The following is a 20,744-nucleotide window of genomic DNA, read 5'->3' as shown; positions in this document are numbered from 1 at the left end:
ACTATTTCTAAGCGTGCTTTGAAATGATTTTAGAAGCATGAACTCTATGTAGCATTACATGAACACACCGTCTAAATATTATATCCATATTTCTAAAATATTTTTAGTACCAACTTTTCATTAACATTGTACCACAGGACTTTTGTCTGGCTTCAAATGTCTAATCATAATATTTCTAAGATGATTAGAATTTCAAAAGGTAATAGTATTTCATATTCATTAGAAAATATTATGTAGAAGTTTGTCAGAATAAGCAAAAAAAGGTGTTTCAATTAAGTAAAGTAAATGTGTCAGTTTCACTAGAAAGATAAAATAGTACCAGAAAGGAGGTATTTATATGTTTTGATGATTCAAAATTATGCAGTGATTAATTATTACCACACAACATGCTGATAACTGATGTCAGTCTTTTTTTAAAGAAGAAATAAGTTTTCATTACTTTTCTCACAAATTACAATATTTTCAGTTTCTAGGCAGTACTGAAGTGGAGCAGCCAAAAGGCACAGAAATCGTGAGAGACGCTGTTAGAAAGCTTAAGGTAGGGAAATATTTTTTAAAATGTAGTATATATAGTTGGAAGCAATGTTCAATCTGTTCTAAGCATGTTTCTGTAACTTGAAGGACTCGGTGTACATTTGCAACATGCCAGTATTGTGATTCTTAATTCAATTCTGTCAAGGTAAGAGTTTGCACTAGCAATTAAATGAATTGGTCAAATTGAAGGGATAAAATCAGAAGAAATCAAAGCATCCTCCCTTGTAAATTACAAATGCAATGATCCTCAATCCAAACTGGAACTACAGTAGGGACAAAATATTTTCAATGTCACTCACAGCAGGGACCCAACCCACATTGGTTGTCTTGTCTGCCTGCAACTTATTTATATGTAAACTCATCTACATACTTTCTGGTGGTGGGATGGCATCTGTCTTCGCCCTCGCTCTTAACTGGCTGTGTCTTTGCATTAGTCAAGCTTTCCGTGTTCAAACTGAAAGCTCTCCTGTTTTGCAAAGGTCTGCCTTATTTAGAATTGCTTCAAGACCTGTTTGAGATGGAGAAAATTCAAATTGGGATTTATCTTTTTCCTCCTTTTTGCCTACCACCCCTGTAGTCCTCAGCTCCAGCAAATACCAGAACAAAAGCCTTACTTGGCTATGGGTGGAGCAAATCTGTCATCAGAATAATGATTTTACCTTGAGAAGGGAGGCCCCTCCATCTTCATCAACAGCTGAAGTTTGGAATAGGCAAAATGCAGGGAACTCTTCACATAATTCATTTCCATATTCATCCCTCAGAATGCTAGAGAAAACCTTTCAATATTTCTCTTTATAATTTAAAATAATAATAATAATAATAATAATAATTATTATTATTATTATTTGAAACAGGACAAGATTAGTAAAGCGCAAACAAGGTCACTATGCTGGCTGTTGTATTGGATCACACATCGGACACTTCCTAAGTGTCTAGGACTGTGTGATGTACATTTGCAACATGCCAGTATGCAGATCCCAGTAGAGTGGCCTTTTGCAGCTGACAGATGGTAATTTTGTCAGTGCCGATTGTGTTTAAGTGCAAGCCAAGGTCTTTAGGTACTGCACCCAGTGTGCCGATCACCACTGGGACCACCTTTACTGACTTGTGCTGGAGTCTTTGCAGTTCGATCTTTAGACACAGAGGCAATTTAACATTTCAACTTTTCATGAGGGATTTCTGGCCACCAGGGAAGCTGTTGCTTCACTGTTCATTTGTGGCACTGATGAAGTACTTCCTCATTGTTTGCAGGCTTGCTGGAGATTTTTATGGCATCATAAATTAGTTAAATTAGCCTCCCCGCGTAAGTGGTACCTTAATTCCCTACTTGACAGATGCAACTGTCTTTCGGGCTGCAAAGGTTGACAGCAAGCTATACAAATTGATTGGATGCTCACTCCGACCCGGACTGGCTTTGAACTCATGACCTTTCGGTCAGTAGTGATCTTAATTCAGCTGATTCCCAACTGGCTGCACCACAGTCCCAGTGCTGTACCCCACTCCAGTAAGAAACCTGGCTGCCACCTGTTGAGCTACTTTAACCTTCTGAACAGTCTTCAAAGGGAACCCCACATAGAGTGTGTTGCAGTAGTCTATTCGAGATGGAACAAGAGTGTGGACTACTGTGGCCAAATCTGACTTTAAGAATGATTTTTTTATGCCAAACTATTGAAAATTGGTTTCAAAGACCACCAATCACATCAGAGGTCAAAGCTGATGACAAATTCATGCATGATTCCCTATACAGGTCTCTTTTCAACAACTTCATGTTGATAGAGTGGTGAAAGAGATATTAATTCATACCTCAAAGTTTTCAGCTGAAAGGAAATACAGGGTAAAGTTTCATGCATCTATGATATATCACAGGAATTAACAGTGAGCCCCATTACCAGAAACCCAAGCCCCTGGCTTTATAGCAGAGCTATTAATCTTTAATGCTGTACTGCATTTTATATTAAATTTGAGTCATAGTCAACTATATTTTATTGTGTTTTTAAAAATAATGCTGACCTGATTGAAATCTATGTGACCCCAGCATCTTGTTAGCAAAGTGCTTTTTACAAGCACAGAATGGAACTAAAAGCTACATCTTGCCTCCAGATCATTTGTTTTCTTAAAAGCTGCATTTGTCAGCAATCCTTGGTTGCCATGCAAAAATAAAGGCAACGGATAGAAGTGCTAAATAAAACATTTATCCCAACACACTAATTGACCTACCAAATTAATTCCAATATCAGAAACATGTCCTATATAATAAAAGATCTTGTCCTGCTTTAAAAAGATACTGAGGCTTAGTTTTGGTCAGTTTCATAGTTGGTTTGCTTTGAGTTTTCCAGGCTGTATGGCCATGTTCCAGAAGCATTCTCTCCTGATGATCCACCCTTTTCTATGGTAGGCATCCCCAGAAGTTGTTAAGTCCTCACAACCTCTGAGAATGAATGCAATGTGAGGTCTGTTTCTAAGGCCCCTTCTACACTGGCATATAATCCAGATTATCAAAGCAGATAATCACATTATCTGCTATGAATTGGATTATATGAGTATACGCTGCCATATAATCCCATTCAAAGCAGAGAATCTGGATTTTGTATGGCAGTGTAGAAGGGGCCTACAATATTTCAGTAGGAGCTTTCAGTCCATCTAATCCAATTATGTTCAGCAGGGATTTCTCTAGGCTGGGGTGCTGTGAGTTTTCCCGGCTATATGGCCATGTTCCAGAAGCATTCTCTTCTGACATCTTGCCCACATCTATGGCAGGCATCCTCAGAAGTTGTGAAGTCCTCACAACCTCTGGGGATGAATGCCATGATGTGGGTGAAACGTCAGGAGAGAATGCTTGTGCAACATGGCCATACAGCCCGGAAAACTCACAGAAACCCAGTGATTCCAGCAATAAAAGCCTTCAACCACACAGTTTCACAGTTGTTCAACAGAAACAAAAGTTGCCTAAGAGATCCAGTCTTAATCACACAGTTTGGCAAATAACAAAGAGGCGATTTGTTGAATCAAGGGCATTATTGGTCTTTTTCCACCCTTACAAATGTCTGTGAAACATTTTATACAAAGCAACACATGCATAAAAACACTCAAAAAGATGGTTCCATTTTAAAAGAAAAATTGTGGAGGCTTTGCAGTTTCTGAGGGCTCAAAATTGTATATTGAATTATGAATCAGAGAATGAAATCACATCCAATACTTCCTGCTCAATTAAAACTTCCCTCCTTTTAATTCTTTTTAATGATGAATCATAAGATTTCTGTAATTCAATTTAGGCATGCTCTGCATGAAAAAACGTTCAAAGTATTCACATCTGTTCATTCTTAGTTAGGGAAAATAGATGTGTGAATTAAAGTTTCATGAAATCGCAGCATTATCAAAACTTCAAAAAGAGCTAACTTAATTGTAGGAAACAAGGAACATAAATTAAAGGTTTCCTGACGGTGAAGGAAACCTGCACTTGGGGTCTATTAAAAGCCAGATCCTTTTTCTAAAAAAAATTGTGCATTTTACGTCGTAATGAAAGTCCAATACATCAGATGCTTCATAGAGTTAAGAGCCTACTGTGAGGTATTGCTCTTGGTTTCCATTCAATATTAAATGGTTAAATTTGCAGAGGCATTGTTTAGTCAGTTCTGACTGTCATAACTTGATCACTTGATCCACATTTGAGCAGAATCCAAAGGAAGCTGATATAGTCCTATAATCAACTGTTCAACACTTAGTCACAAATTATTGATGTCTTGCCCTCCCCCAGACATTTCAGTCTATAAAACTGTAAGATTATACAGTATATAATTTGATTTTTACCAGCAGGTGGTGCTGATGTTCCATTACCAAAGAGAGGTGCTATTGGCAAACTTAATTTGTTCTATTTTTCTTCCAAATTTTTATTTATTTCACTACAGTCAGTATCAAAGTTATGATATTGAGTAGCTCATTGTTTAGGTTACTATAAAGATACATCTTTGTTGCATTATCAACTTTTTATGATGTGTCCTCTGGATGGAATATTCAATTTTGCTTCATGTTTGTTTGCTCCTATATGAAAGTACTATGAATCATACCTACTAGAGAGACCACAGATGTTAGGGGAGCCTAGTTATTTTTTGTAATGGAAATGCTTCCAATTTTTTTATCTTTTTTTACTTTATTCTTTGTTATGACTTAATATTTCCCCCTTGAGTCTTGTCATAAGGGTATCAAAAACAAGAGGTCCCTAGAATGTTTCACATTTAGCCTCATCAAGCATGATTGAAACCAAGATCATGTATAGATTAACTGGATGTGATCATAAGCTTTTAGTTTTGAGAAGAGAAAAGAATATTATGTGGAAAACCCAATGGAGGAAGTCCCTGAAAAGAATATCCTTGGAAACTAGAGATTGCTCCTCAGAGCTTCTTGCATTACAAACATTGTTGCTGTTCCTTCCTCTAGGACAGGGGTCCTCAAACTAAGGCCCGAGGGCTGGATGTGACCCTCCAAGGTAATTTTTCCGGCCCTCAATCAGGGTCAACCTAAGTCTGAAATGACTTGAAAGCACACAACAACAATCCTATCTCATCAGCCAAAAGGAGGCCCACACTTCCCATTGAAATACTATTAAGTTTATATTTGTTAAAATTGTTCTTCATTTCAATTTTTGTATTGTTTTTAAGTGTTATTTGCACTACAAATAAGATATGTGCAGTGTGCATAGGAATTCATTCATATATATTTTTTCAAATTATAATCCAGCCCAACAGTTTGAGGGACTGTGACCTGGCCCTCTGTTTAAAAAGTTTGAGGACCCCTGCTCTAGGACTTCAATTATATTGTCCTTCCCCTCATCTTCCAGTTCTTTTCCATTTTTTTATGCAAAGTCAAAAACAGCAGTAGCCTTTCTCCACACAATGCTTGTATAAGCTTAGGTGGTAAATGTCTTGCAGAATTCTCCAAGTAGGACAAATGAATCAGAAGCAGTAGGAACAAGTGGATCATTGTTATGCCCCAGTAATTGAAAGGCTTTTTTGTGTCAGGAACTACTTGAGAAACTGCAAGTTGCTTCTGATGTTTGAGAATTGGCCATCTGCAAGGACATTGCCCAAGTGGTGCCCGGATGTTTGTTGTTTTACCCTCCTTGTGGGAGGCTTCTCTCATGTTCCCGCATGGGGAGGTGGAGCTGACAGAAGGAGCTCAACCCACTCTCCCCAGATTCGAACCACTGACCTATTGGTCAACAGTCCTGCCCGCACAAGGGCTTAACCCATTCCACCACTGGGGGAGCCCACTTTCTTTCTCTCATGTTCTTGCATGGGGAGCTGGAGCTGACAGAAGGCGCTCAACCCACTCTCCATGGATTTGAACCACTGACCTATTGGTCAGCAGTCCTGCCCGCACAAGGGCTTAACCCATTCCACCACTTTCAACAATGAGGACTCTAAATCACATAAATGAAACCTTCACAATTACATTTTGTTATTACTGTAGTCAACACAAGTCAGCAGTTGATCACTAAGCCAAATTCAACTCTACAATGAAGTAATGATGTAATGATGGAAGACAGGCAGCAAGCACATTGCAAAAAGGCCTACTGTATTTCTGAATGAGGGGATGGATATAGTCAAAATGCTACAGTTGACAACAGAGTCTAGTTGTCACCAAGTAGATGCTTGGGTCCTATATTGAAAGAAATGCAAGGTATAAATTGAAACAAACAAACAAACGCCTGTCCTTTTAGCTTAGCTTCCTTTCAGCCACCTTCTTCAACAGAGTGTTAGGCTGGAAAATAGTTGGAGCATCTACTTTTGAGCTATTTTGAACTATTTGTTGTGTATGATTGCATGTTTCTGCACAAGCATGCACTTGTATGCATATGTGTTATAAGTATATTCAGTTGCTTTCAGTACCATTTTATGAAACTTACACTACTGCTTATAGTACTATGTAACAAAATTTTAAAATATTTCTGTTCCTGGTTTTAAAGTGTTATTTCCTGTTTAATTATACAGTACTTATTTTGAAAGTAGTTGTTATACTCCAAAATGTTTTTGTGGCTGCTACAAACTTTATTACCTGCAGCTATTGTTGCATTTTATTGATCTTAACCAGGGAGGGTTCTATTATGTTTTTGTTGGTGGTTATTGCTTCTGTGTTACTATGTTTGAACTTTTTTGTATTTTGCGTCTTTACACCTTTGAGTGCTTTCTGTGCTGTCCCGAGTTCCTCTGGGGGTATGGTGGTGGGGTATAAATAAAAATTATTATTATTATATTGAATTGGTTGGGACTCTATGAGATAATAATTGAAAAACTATAATAAAATTTGCTGCAGGATGTTTTACAAAAAAAACCCTATGTTTTTGCAGTTTAATAAACTTTTCCCATGTTTTTATGATGTATCCAATTGGGAAATAACATTTATAACCCAGGAACAAAAATCATGTTTCATAGTGTTGTTAGCAAAAATACGAAAAGTTGATAAAAAGGTAAGTGGCTATGCTAAATGTGAGCTTCTGCACTTGTTTGAGGAACACATATCTGGTAAGTGAGGAAAGTGGTCTACATTAGTGCTACTGAAGGTGATGGTCCCTGGACAATTTCTGGGCCCCATGCCATTGAATACTTAACAAATTTCCAGGATGGGAACAAGCCATTGTACCTGATGAGCAAAAAACAAAAACAAAAACAAATAACACCCCCCACCACCACCACCACCACCACTTCTCAGCACACTGGAAAACAATAGTTAGTCCCCTATATCAGATAGCCTGAGAAGTAGTCTAAGTTGCATGTTAGTACTAGATTGAAATTGAACCATCTCTTAAACAAGAACAAGCTGAAGCTGCAATGTGCATTTCATTGAGACCTCTAGTGACAATATGTATTTTAGGAAAGGGTTTTTATAGTCATGTTCTGTATTGTTTTATTAATTCAGCTATTACATTATTTAAGAATATATTTAGCCAGTTTTTCAATTTTTGCAACTTTTCAAAGCATAGAACATTGAGAAAAAAAATAAAAAACACAGGGTAATGCAGTAATTAAAACTGTATATAATGCAAATACCACATTCTTTTAAAAACATCAATTATTCAGTACCATGTTTAAAAATGAAATGCCTGCCTAAGAAAAGAGGTTCTTAAGTACTTGCCTAAATAAATGAAATTTACATAAAATCCACTGGAATTTCGTAAACATAGTGTCAGTACTCCACCCACCAAAAAACAAATACCTGTCCTGGTTGCTGAGAAATCTTTGCATCCAACACAGACCCCTGTAAACAAAGTTTGTGTTACTTACTGCAGGAAAATGTATAATTATATATAGTTATATAGAGGAAAGTATTGTTTTACATTGTAGCTTGCAGCCAATTACAATAGCTTATATATATCTATATATATTTCTACATGAATATTTCTTGCTAATTTCCAGTTTGCAAGGCATATCAAGAAATCGGAAGGTCAAAAAACACCAAAGGTTGAGTTACAAATCTCAATATATGGCGTTAAAATTCTAGATCCAAAAACAAAGGTAAGAATCTTATATTCTTCTTTTCACTTTCTCTTTAAATTTTGCCCTAGGGAATGAAATCCACTTAAGTGACTTATTTCCAGATTGCTGGCATAGGAGAGGCTGTTACTTGTTGTTAGCCATTTCCATAATACATATATCAAACTGTAAATAACCCAAAAACTCTGAGCCATGATAGTGTCTCATGGAAAGAAATGCAAAATACCTTTATAGTATTGCATTACTGAGTTGAGAATTACTGAATTCTCTATATTTGGCCTCATGAACACCAATATCAGTGGAAACAAATATGGTCCTTCCATAAATGAAAGAAATGCATGGTGAAACATCAATTCAATTATGTGGAAAAGGAAAGAAAACTCTAGCTTTTCAATCCCATCCCCACCCCCTCAAAGAAGAAGAATATGTTTAAAGTGACAGCCATTTGTACATCCAAGAAACCACAGAACACCACCTTATAATCAGTGCAATTGTTGGTACGCACAAAGAAATGTCCTAAAAGTGGAAAGACATTGAGGATTTCATTTGACAAGTATTTTGTGCTCTCAGAGTAACAGAGAAGATAGATGTTTTGAGGGAGGACTGAAGGAAGTAAATGATCAGGCACTGCACAATGCAAAATTGTATGGTATTAACACATTTTAAATGAGTAGTTAAGAGTTATAATGTCAGGTTATGAATATTTTTTTTTAAAAAAAAATAGGTTTCCCAGAGGTGCCTATACTGAAGAACTACAGTCCCAATTATTTTAGGGCAGAGAATGTTGTAAAGTCATGCTTTTGGGTTGGAAAGAATGGCCATGAAAGCCATCCACTGTATTGTTATCATCCTCCTCCCAATAGACTCAAATCAAGGAAAAGCTTCATGAAAACCACCACTTCTCTTAATATTGCACCAGCAACCTCAAGAGCTTCCCTCTGGACAGATAAACCAGGAAATCCAAATTGGATGACCCTCTAGGAGGGTCTTCTTCCAGGGGCAAACCAAGGATGTTCAGGAACTTGGAAGTTCCTGAACAGATTCAGAAGTGGAGTGGGCAGATCAAAAAACAACCTGACAAAATGGCACTACCTAAAAGAATCCTCCACCTTGTGAAACTCTTGAGCAGAACAAACAACTCCACATCTGTATGCTTGCCCACAATGCCCTGTGTCATGCACAGAGGAAGAATAATTTAAAGCTACAGACAATGTGGCTGCTAATGCCTGGTTTTGTTCTAAAATTATTTAGCTGGTTGTGATCCCTTTGTTTTATCTGTTTTATGCAATGCTTTTGACACTAAATAAAAAGGGCAGAGAATAGCTCTCCCATTTAAGCTGCATATCTTTCTTGATGATCAGAACTGCTTTCCCATGATGCTGGCCAGAAGTAATAAAAAACTTCTTTGAAACTTTGAAAGGAAAAAACAGAAAAGTGCCAATGATTTTTCTTGTTTTTATAAATTTCCAAATGTTTATTTTTCAAATGGAAATCATCGGCTCCATGATAAGTTATGTAACAATAGCAACTAAGCAAGGTATTGGACACCACCATGATTCTCCCTTCTGAATGGTAGTAGATATGTGTTAATTTTTCTGCATGATCAAAACAGAGCTGTCAAAAAAGGAGTGGTTGCAAAGTACCAATTCTCTTTCAATGTATGTAGAAGATTGCAATTCTGCTGATTCAAAAAGTGGATGATTCATACAGGGTGCTAAAACAGCACTGCCAAGCAAATGCTTCAAATTATTGGGAGAAAGATGTGTATATAAACCACAAATAGATGCAGGGAGAGGAGGAAACACTGCTCGCATGGTCATATCATGCCCATTATAGCAACATGCAACGAAGTATCACACCACTGAAATGTGGTTGGTAAGTTATAATTTCACTTGACTCCATCCATCAGAAACCACCCAGTGTCAACCCTTAGCCGAAAGAAAGTTAGTAGAGACCAGATTGAACTTTACCTTGGTAAGCAACTTGCCTGTGCAAGCCTATATGAGACTTACAACGTGCATATGCCATTACAATCAGTGAGACAGGCGGTTGATGTAATTTCACTGTCAAAGAATGAGGATATACATTGCCTCAGCTAAGTTGCAAATAGTTATATATTCTTGCCACATTGTGTGAAACTTGCTTTCTAAGATATTTGGTTGTCACGATTTGTTAAAGTAATCACAAGAGTCAGATTTTGTGTTTTGAGTGCATGATTTATTTAACATGTCTTTTGAGTAGGATGTTGAGATGACACATGTCATTTGCTATATATTCCAAGATCCTATCTTCCATCTGAAAAAATGATACTGCCAGTCTGGTTACTACATTAAATATACAGACATGTCAACTGACAGAACATTATGTACAGCAGTAAGATGTTTGTGTAGAAACTACTTTGAGTGTGATCCAGAAAAAGAACCAGTGAATAAAGCCAGTATCTGTAATGGAACATCTTGTGTTTATACTTCTCTGCCTTGTGTAGCTGCAAATCAGACCCAGATGCCTAACAGATTGTAAACATAACTGAGAAAGCAACTGTAGTGTTTTATAAGACTGCCATATACCATTAGAAAATAAATTGTAGGTGGTGATTGTAAATTTTGCCTCCTATGTAGAGTATTACTCCTTATGGCTAGAGAGGACCCTGTCTTTTTATAAGGTTAGAAAGTGTTCAAGATCCAAAATGCGATTTATATCTGAAACATAATTCCTAAAGTGTAATTGCACAATTACTGTTTGCAGGAAGTCCAGCACAACTGCCAGCTCCATAGGATATCATTTTGTGCTGATGACAAAACCGACAAAAGGATATTCACTTTCATATGCAAAGATTCTGAATCAAATAAGCATTTGTGCTATGTCTTTGACAGTGAAAAGTGTGTAAGTATGACATGTATGCTCTGATTTAGGCTAGGGGGTTTTATGCTATAATACTTTTTGCCTTTTTTCATAATTATTCTAAAAACAGAAATGAGAGAAAAACATGCCAAGATTCCTGTCTCTGAAGCTACAATTTTGTCATAGCTATCAGCACTGGAATGTTGATAATATCACTAGATGCTTTTATTGATACAGTTTCCTACACTGATATGTAAGATTGTCATTAAAACTTTGATTTTAATCTTGCCAAATGAGAAACTAGCCAGCACTATTCAAACTTTCCAACTGGAGCTAGTATGAATGGAGTCCAAAATATGATCTGCCTTCCTCAACCTTGTGCAAAACAAATAAAGCATGAAAGGTGCATGCCTGTGTGTCCTGCTACATCCTATTTTGTAATTCTAGTTAGCAGTAAACAGGTCTGGAGTAGACTCCGCTTTTGCATTTGAGAGGAATGCATAAAACAAGTGCTCTTGCCTTTGACAACCAATGTGTGTGTTTTATCCCACTGGATTCACAGTACAAAACAACCTGTGAAAAATGCTCCCCCCTATTATGCTGGGAAAATATTTGGCCTGTTATCTTGATATAGAGATGCTTTGTAGTAGAGCTTGGAAACAAATTGAGGTTTTTGGGATGTGGGGTGGTGGTTACACTACAGCTCTCAAAGTTTCCCAGCCATGATAAGAATTAATATTTTGGGTATTTCCATGTTCTTAGATAATGTGTCTTTATATTTATCTCTTCCTCTGTTTCTTGATGTTGATGCACTTCACCTATGTGAAAAATACTGATTTTCCATCAATTTATGAATAAATTTACATGTATTAGGATTAAACCAGTGTTAAGCCCAATTGTTTATTGGAAGAAAGCATTTGTATTCAGTGTTATGCTGCTCTAATTGAGTCATACTCATCATTCATACAAATGTACATTTGGCCTCCCATATTTACAGGTTTCTCTTTTGCAGATTTTATATTCACAGATTTGATTAATACATTCTCTCTAGTAATTGCTAGGTCTTACACTGCAACTCTATGATCTACTTAGGGCAGACCTTGACCACAGAGTTGTTTGGAAGACCTAGAGATTCCTTGAGAAATGTCCTCTCAGGTAAAAACATAGCCATTTAATTTGCAGTTTTCCTACTTTTGCAGAGAGCCAGTGCACCTGAACCCAGCAAATGTGGAGTACCCATTGTACACAAAAATCAGATTCTCTACCAGTTCCAGGACTTTTATGAGTAGGAATCACTCTAGAATGATCTAGCCAATTGGAGTTTGTTCAGAGACAGATTACTTCTACTTAGTGACCTGGCTCAAAAACAGTTCCACAGTTGTGCCAAGTCTTTGTCCCATCTCTGTGTCATTCATCTAGCATCACTTAAACAGAATGCTGAACATCATGTCCTTTTCATTGTGATTTACCAGCAATGCTCTGAATTTATTGTTTTCTGCCTATGGCACTTGCATTTAAACAGATTATTTTTAATGTGTGGGTCATTCCCTCCAGAATACCCTGATGATATAATTGGGCGGTCTCTAAAGGTGTCATATGACAAATAAGTTTTAGGGATTTTTAATGAGAAATAAATTCCTCCAAAAACAATAGATTTGTGGACTTATATTTTAAGTATGGGATTCAGTCATAAATGGTACAGATGTGGATTATATAATATATAGTTCACTAAGATTATAACCGCTTATTAAAATAAGTAATGCATTGCACAGCTCAGACATCCTTTCATTGTAATTTGGATAATACATTCTTTGTTGATTCAGCATCTTGTAGACTTTCCATTTTGCTAAGTTTCTTTGCATAGCTGACTATAGGTAATGAACCAATATACTCTTTTAAGATTTTTTTTCTTCCTTACATAAAATACAGTTTGCATGCTAATGGTAATATTTGCTTTATATAAAGGCAGAAGAGATAACCTTAACTATTGGTCAAGCATTTGACCTGGCTTACAGGAAATTTCTGGAATCTGGAGGAAAGGATGTTGAAACAAGAAAACAGATTGCAGGGTTACAAAAAAGAGTAAGTTAACCCGTCACGTGTTCTTTCTCGGTTTACATAACGTATCGTTTAGATTTTTCTTTACAAAAAATACTGCTGGAATGTAGCAGAATAAGTATGATGGGAATTTTATCATCTGATTTTATAAGAAGCAAGTTTATAGAATGTAATCTAGATCTTGGGGAAATTGCCAAACTAAGAAATAACAGGACTTGGCAGCAATAAAAGAAAAGAAAAGATGAGAATGCCAACATAAGGCTATGTGGTTTTAAGCAGTTCCATCACAAATTAGACAAATTCAAGATAGCTATTTAGAAAACAAAACAAAAGCGGAATTTTCATTAATCCATGAGGAGGTATTAGATTGGGCTGCATATGAACATGCAACAAGAATGAGTTGTATCTCATTGCTGATGGAACTTCCTTTGGTATAACATGGGCTCCCATTTGTGAGATAGGGATGAAGGTGATTTCTGACCATTTTCCCTGCTTCTTTTCCAGCCCCCAGCCCTCAAATACCAAAAAACAATTGTCCTCTGGAAAAATGGAAGAGAGCCCCTTCAGTAGAGAGGGGAGGTGATGTTTTCTATCAGCAAAAAGATACAAATTGGACAAAACTTTACAGAAATTACAAGTGAATGGGAAAAACTATGGGGAAAGCCATTGATGGTACTGTACTAAATTCATGTAGTAAGCAACCTCCTTTTTCATTCCAGATCTGAATAATACTTTGCAAACAAAAATTACATATAAATATGTGTCTATGTTCATAAACAAGGAAATGGGAATTTAATATTGCAGAAGCTATTGAGCACAGGATAGAATTTGGAACTCTCCTTGTATAAAATCTTATTAATTTTTCTTAGTGTACAATCATGGAATAATAGAGTTGGAAAAGACACCAAGGGCTATGCAGTTCAACCCCATTGTGCCATGCAGGAATGCAAAATCGTAGCACTCCCAACAGATGGCCAAACAGCCTCTGTTTAAAAAATCCTTCACCACACTCCAAAACCACATATTCTACTGTAAAACAGTTTTTACTATCAGGAAGTTCTTTCTAATGTTTAGGTGGAATCTCTTGCCCTATGGTTTGAGTCCCTTGCTTCATTCCCTGGTCTCTGGAGCAGTAAAAACCATCTTTCTCCATCTTTAACATGATATTTCTTCAAATATTTAAACATGGGTATCATGTCACCTCCTTACCTTCGGTTCTTCAGACTGAATATAGCTAGCTCCCTAAGCCACTCCTCATAGGACATGGTTTCCAACTTGTATGACTGACAATGACAACAGTTACCTATTTAAGAACAAATATTTTATGGATGAATTTCAGCATATGGCTTCTGTACAGTCCCAGTTACTGAGTACAGGTAAACCTTTTGTCCCTCAATGATTTCTTTTTTTTCTAGGCTGCTTTAAGAGTATTGTGATTATTTGATAAATTTCCTTATCCACAACACCACTAATTAGTCTGCATGTCTACTCACCGTTCTGTTAACTATTTTTTTGTTAGATTAATGAATTAGAAACAGAAAACATGGAGTTAAAAAACAAGGTACAAGATTTGGAGAACCAATTAAGAATAACCCAAATACACACCTCGCCAGTAAGTATCTAGGCAAAAGCCATTTTTTCTAGCGAATGTGCTATTAAATATATCTACCATCCAATTTGCTTCAGAATCAATCTAAAGCTTTTTTTTTTTTTTTTGCTCATTGACCTAACTAACTCATATTTCTGTGTTTAAGTAACTCTAAGATTGTGACAAACCAGAAAAGGAATATTCAAAGTCATGTCATCAGCTGTGTAACTATGATTCATTTGTAACTGCAGTTCTATATATTCGCCTGAGGGCTGAGAAAAGCGGTATATAAATGAAGTAAATAAATTAAAGCGGTATATAAATGAAGTAAATATTCTAGTAGAGCATGCAAAATCTCTCTCATTAACAATACTGATGAAGTTGGGGAGAACTTTGGTGACCTTATCTTGGGAACCTAAATGGATTTAATTCAAGAGAATATTGCAGTTGTGCTCAGCAGAATTCAGCTCGATTGCCTCTTTTGAATGGCAGGAATCAACATTGGAACATTTTAAGTAAAAATGAATGAAAGAACCCCTATAAATAAACAATTTGTTCCAATAATTACTGTCTAGCTTCAGAAAATATCCAGATTTGAAAGCTTATGAACAAAGGCTTCCTGATCCCGAGGCAATTTGTTGTTTCCCGCCCTCCCTCTTTCAACTTTCTTTTCCTTAGAAATTAAGCATATCAAGAGAATTTGCCATGGATTTGGGTACACTTGGTGCTCCTGAATTTTTGTCACAAACATATGGTTACTTACTTATTTGTCTGTTTTATGTGCAATGCCATAAACCCTTCACTTTTTGAAGCTGTGTATGAATTGGGATTCCATGATGCTTCCTCATAAACAATAGTGTTGTGTTACTGTTAAAGATACAACTTGACTGTTTAGGTTTTTCTGATTAGCCTTGTTTCAGTGAATAATGGTGGATGCAGTATATATTTTTTTTAAAAAAAGTATCTCAATTTAAGATGATAATAATATAGTCTGCGGTCTTATTGTCATATTATCTTATTTGGTAAGCTGCATTTAGAGCCTGATTACCTTTTAGGATTCTCCAGCACTGACAGTCAATTGTAAACAGAAATGAATCGAAATAGCATCCAGAATCCCAAGAGTATACACTCCAGTGAAGTGGAACTTCATTATGAAAATTGAATGCAACTTTTTATTCCTGATAAACTAATATTCTCTGTGAGTCTTTCCTTCTTTTAGTGCATTATTTTAATTACAATTATTAATATTGTGAAAAAGATTTACTTTTGAGCTCCTATCCTCCATACAGCTCTGTCTAATGTAGTCCGTAGTGACTGCTTGTAATCCAGGAAATCATTCTCCTTGTGTAAAGTATGATAACAATTTCATTAATATGAAAGATGATTAAACATAAGGTTCCTTCTCAAGATTGATTGGTTTTTGAGCTAAATATTAACATTTGGAAAAACAAATGGAGTTGAAAGTAGAGTAATGAATTAAAACAGAGAGCTTTTGGGCTTGCAGGGCTGGAATCTTGATGCTAGAGCAGTGGTTCTCAACCTGTGTCCCCCCAAATGTTTTGGCCTACAACTCCCAGAAATCCCAGCCAGTTTAGCAGCTGTTAGAATTTCTGGGAGTTGAAGGCCAAAACGTCTGGGGACCCACAGAACCACTGTGCTAGAGACTTATGCAATCTTACATGCGCGTATACTTGTAAATACTCACATATTATGGTTGTGGGTGAAAACAGAAGTCTTGGAAGCAGAATCACTACTACCTAGACATTTCAGTGGTAATTGCTGGGATACAGGGAGCCTGAAAGCTACCTCTATTTTTTGCCTAGTGATCTCCACTACCACCACTAGGGAGACAGAAATCTTGACAACAGGATTTCTGTCAGCTCAAATAGTATTCATCAAAAAGGCATGCATTTCTCATTACCTCTCCCTCCTCCCCAATGATTCTGGCTGAGACTGATGCCCCATGCAACTGCATTTCTTTCCTACCACTCAGTTAATTAGTTGAGTTGTGGAGGTTACACTAGGATCATTCATCCTGCGGCGCATAGACTACAGGTACTGCAGTCCAGAAACATAAGTAGTCTTCCTTTCATAAATTTATGACTTTGTTAGTGATACTCATAATTATAATCCATTCAGTCAAAACTTGAAACCTTAATCAAATCTATATCCTTCAGTTACGATAGAATTTTTCATCACTAAAAGAGTCACACATAAAGTATATCATGTATCAAGGAGGACACATGAACCAATATATCTGTGACAAATATTGAGGAGTACGGAAGAAAATAGGGCACTTCCAGACAGCCCACAAATCTGCGCCAAAGCGGGTTTGTCTGGAAGTGCCCTAAAAAAAACCCGCTTTGGTGCAGATTCCCATCCCCACTCCCACCAAAAGAAACTGGCTTTCCTGGGGGGGGGGGGGGTGACTATATATCATCCCGATTACATTCAGGATGGCATGCAGTCACCCTGAAGCCCCCTCCCCTCCAATTTTACTTGTAAAAAGAAAAGAAAAATTACCTTAGCTTAAGTTTCAGATCTTTCCAGGTGTCAAATTAATGTGGAGCAAACTGGGAAAACCCAGTTTTCTCTGCATTTGCTTTTACCTGAGGTGTTGTTTGGATGCCTCAGGTAAAAGTGAGACAGGTCCCACATTTTGGGTCTGTCTGGAAGGGCCCTAAGTTGAAAGGCTGTTTTTTGGAAGAGGGAGTTGTGGCTGAAAATGAATGGATTTATAATCTGTACTATGAAAACGTTCCAAGCCTGGTCATTTTAATACTACCCCAGGCATAGAAGCCATCTATACTATAGCAGATATTATTAACTTCCTGTAAATCTTAAGATAGTTACTAGAGGATATTCTATAATTGACTCGCTTTTTTAACTGTGGCTACTGTCAGTCCCTCCTTTTCAGACTTCTTTGACTGCCTCCTTTATATTCAGCACAGAGATCTCTCTAGCTGCTGCTGATGCCCAACTCAAGGGACAAGAGTTTTACCTCTCCATAAACCTTTCTATATGTTTTGATATATAAAAATAGCTAAATGGATGGGATTTAAGGAAGTGAACAACCTCCAATCCCACTTGTAATTCTTTCTGGAGCTATTACTGGGATGTTCTCATGTGCACAAATGTTAGAATTTTAATTGCTAACACTATCCACAAGGTATTCTGTGTCCCATCCCTTAGTAATAACACTCTCTCCCATATTTGTGTTGCATTCACTTCAGGCTTTAGACAAATATTTGGCTGTAAGCTTTGCTAATTTTGAAAGCATAATGCAAGAAAGCTCTGTGTGATTAAATTTACATTAAAAACGAAACAGTTGGTTTTTGTTCCATTTGTATTCCAATAAAAATGACAAAGTAAATGTTATGCCTTGGCATTCTTTTCAGTGTTCTTTGGCATTCTTTGTAGTGAGGATATCTCCAAAGAATTTTTCAGTGGCATAATCAAGTATACATTGTCAACCCTCCTGTTCCATATGAAAAACAAATCCAGTGCTTATCTCATGCGTTGACCTTACAATGTGATAAACACAATTTCTACATTCACAACAACCTTCTTCACAGTCCAGAAATAATTATAAGCAGAATGTGTAGAGACAGTGAGTTGTTGCTGAAAGTTTTTATAGCGTTGATGGTTTCTTTTACTTTTACCTAAACAATTTTATGAAGGTGGCTGAATCCCCCCTAATATTGCTGCAATCATATCACCGAGGTTCACTTAGTTCCACTATAGCTAAAAGATAAAAGAAAAATCCACTTTTTAGAGTATGCTTGCTGTATGTTCTCCTAATTTTTTGTATGGCTTTTCCTTTCTTTGAGTTTTAAAACAAAAGCCAGATCTTCTCAGTTATGTCTCTATGCAAGGTCTTAATTCTGACAAAAGGATACCTCCCCCCCTGCCCTGCCCTCACATATCTACACACTCACACACATTATCTGAAGTGTACTATATTATATCTAAAGTCTGTGAAATGTTCTACTGCAAATACTTACACTCTGAATATCTGTACACACCACATTATATTCTTCCTACTAGGCTATAGCATGTATTCTTCCCCAGCTTTAGGATTGCAGATGTGGATTCTAACTGGCCAAGGAACTTTTTGTACTACCATTTCCCTTTGTAGAAGAGTTTCCCTCTTCAAAATAAAAACATTTACTGTAAGCTGCCACCACAGTCTGATGCTAGCCAAAACACTATCCAGCTGTTTGAGGAGAGGTCTGCACTCAACTCTGAATAAACACTATCTTTAGACCAGGTCTAGAAATGCTAAATTCCTAACAACATGATAGATAAACACCCAGTCTTAGCCAATGGAAGATTTTGGTGAGAAAAAAAAATCTGAGAAATGACTTTTACAAACAAGCCCAAAACTATCTGCCTGCCTACCTACTCACCCACCTTCTAGGAATTTATTTGGGAAGGTTGGAGAAGAACATGGATATCAATAAAAGATACAAGCTTGCAAAAACAATATAGTTATATAAATTTTGCCTGCTTTAGTATTGAAGTATGTAAAGAATTCCAGGAAGGCAAAAATATTGAGGTGGGTTTCACATATTTAGGAGAATCTTAAGATGAATAAGATGTCCATTACAATTTGAGAGTAGCCCATTTGTGGAAATAATATCTGAAAATATTTGAAAATGGTGGAACAGCATCTTTTTCCTTTTATGTAACCCTAAAAAGAAGAATCACAGTCGAATGAGAATCTTCACAGTGCAGGATTTACATGTTGTGAAATATGTATATGTTTGTTTTAGACAAGAAATTGTATTTTTTTTTTAAAAAAAACCAAAATCTGCATAGAAATGTTCTCTTTTCACAAAGTTCTATATTTATGGAGTTATTTTGCACAAAATTCACATATACTTGATTTACATCAAAAACTGCATGTGGCTATAGACTGAAGTTTTTCATTTTTCATATATTGTCTTACATTGCTTTTCTATGAGGCTGAATGCCATTATTTTCAGCATAGAAAAATTGTATGCTTTTTTTGGTTATTGTGTCATGTACATTCGTAGCAGGCTTGTATGTGATATTAATTAACACTGTTTTGACTATTTCCTGAATAATTTTGTAGGCAGCTAGAGCTGTACTATGGTTGTTATAATGTGGTTTCCCTCACTACATAATAGAACTGTATTCTTTAATCCACCTACAAGAAGGGTTGCTCATGGGCAAAGAGTTCAGGAACTGCTGAGTGTACAACTGCAATTGCCTACCATGTTTTAGTGGTTTAATTTATGTGGACTTTTGTGTTTTCTCATCATTAGACTTTTGGGTTCATACATAGACTTTCTGTTACTCTTTATGTACTATTTATTTTTCAAGATTTGCTTTGGCTTTATATCTGAGTTCCTCCCAGTATTTGACTGAAGTCATTTGATGGTAGTACAGTTTTCTAAATCATTGCTCCAGTATGATGGTGCTTTATCCTTCATACTTCAAATAAAAGTTTACTTTCTTAAGAGATTTTCTTTATCCATCTCAGATCAGTGTCTAAATGGTAGCTAATGTATTTCAAGCAATTTTCACCATATATTCTAAACTCATAAAAATACATTTTCAGCCATTATTTCTGGTGTTCTAGGAGTACAAAATCACTGACCAGTTCATTTGCAACCATCATAAAAGGCATATATTAAGAGAGCTATTTGATAGTTAAAAACAAAAAAATGGTTTTGAAGAAGCCTTGACCTCTAGACAAAAAGAATTGTTAGTGAGTGTTTTTAACAATATCTCTCTGGAATCCTCCTTTTACATCTGAACATGTCAGCAAATGACCTTACTTTCAGCTCAAATCCCATTGTGTCATTGCTGAGCAAGCATGACACGAAGAGACCAGAAACATAGAACTGGGTAGAATAAGGTCTACTTTATTTAATCTACCACCTATTTAAAATACGTTAAACTTGGAAAAGAGCAAGAGTGGGAAGTAGCCTAGGCAGGAGTAGTTGAGGCAGACATCACTCCTTGATGTCCTCCTCAGCCTATCCCTGGACAAACCACCTGAGTCCTAAGGCTCAATAATTTTGACCCCCATCTACACTGACTATTTAATGCAATCCAAAAACTAGCTTCAAATTGTGGCAGCCAGACAACAAACTCCCACAAAAGCCTGTAAAAAAAAACCCTTTACGTGCATCAGTGGTTTGTGTAAACCCCGCCCAGGCCTCAAATTGTTGCCAGGATTTCCTATGTAATAATTTGCATAGCAA

General features: G+C 36.6%; 1 protein-coding gene across 6 annotated transcripts in view; it reads left to right on the top strand.

The window, feature by feature from the left end:
- The window catches only part of GULP1 (GULP PTB domain containing engulfment adaptor 1), a 214,782-nt gene that overhangs the window by 170,884 nt on the left and 23,154 nt on the right, over positions 1–20,744 (top strand). For 4 of the 6 annotated variants that reach the window (XM_060780343.2, XM_060780326.2, XM_060780379.2 and 1 more), the window contains exons 5-9: positions 467–538; positions 7,944–8,042; positions 10,767–10,904; positions 12,828–12,944; positions 14,440–14,532. In XM_060780343.2, coding sequence (XP_060636326.2) covers positions 467–538; positions 7,944–8,042; positions 10,767–10,904; positions 12,828–12,944; positions 14,440–14,532 — 519 coding nt within the window. The remainder of the gene's footprint in view (positions 1–466; positions 539–7,943; positions 8,043–10,766; positions 10,905–12,827; positions 12,945–14,439; positions 14,533–20,744) is intronic. The other 2 variants (XM_060780353.2, XM_060780371.2) reach the window with 2 other exon arrangements.

Source organism: Anolis sagrei, chromosome 1 (assembly GCF_037176765.1).
Source record: "Anolis sagrei isolate rAnoSag1 chromosome 1, rAnoSag1.mat, whole genome shotgun sequence".
NCBI lineage: Eukaryota > Metazoa > Chordata > Lepidosauria > Squamata > Dactyloidae > Anolis > Anolis sagrei.
This window is presented reverse-complemented; position numbering and strand designations above follow the sequence as displayed.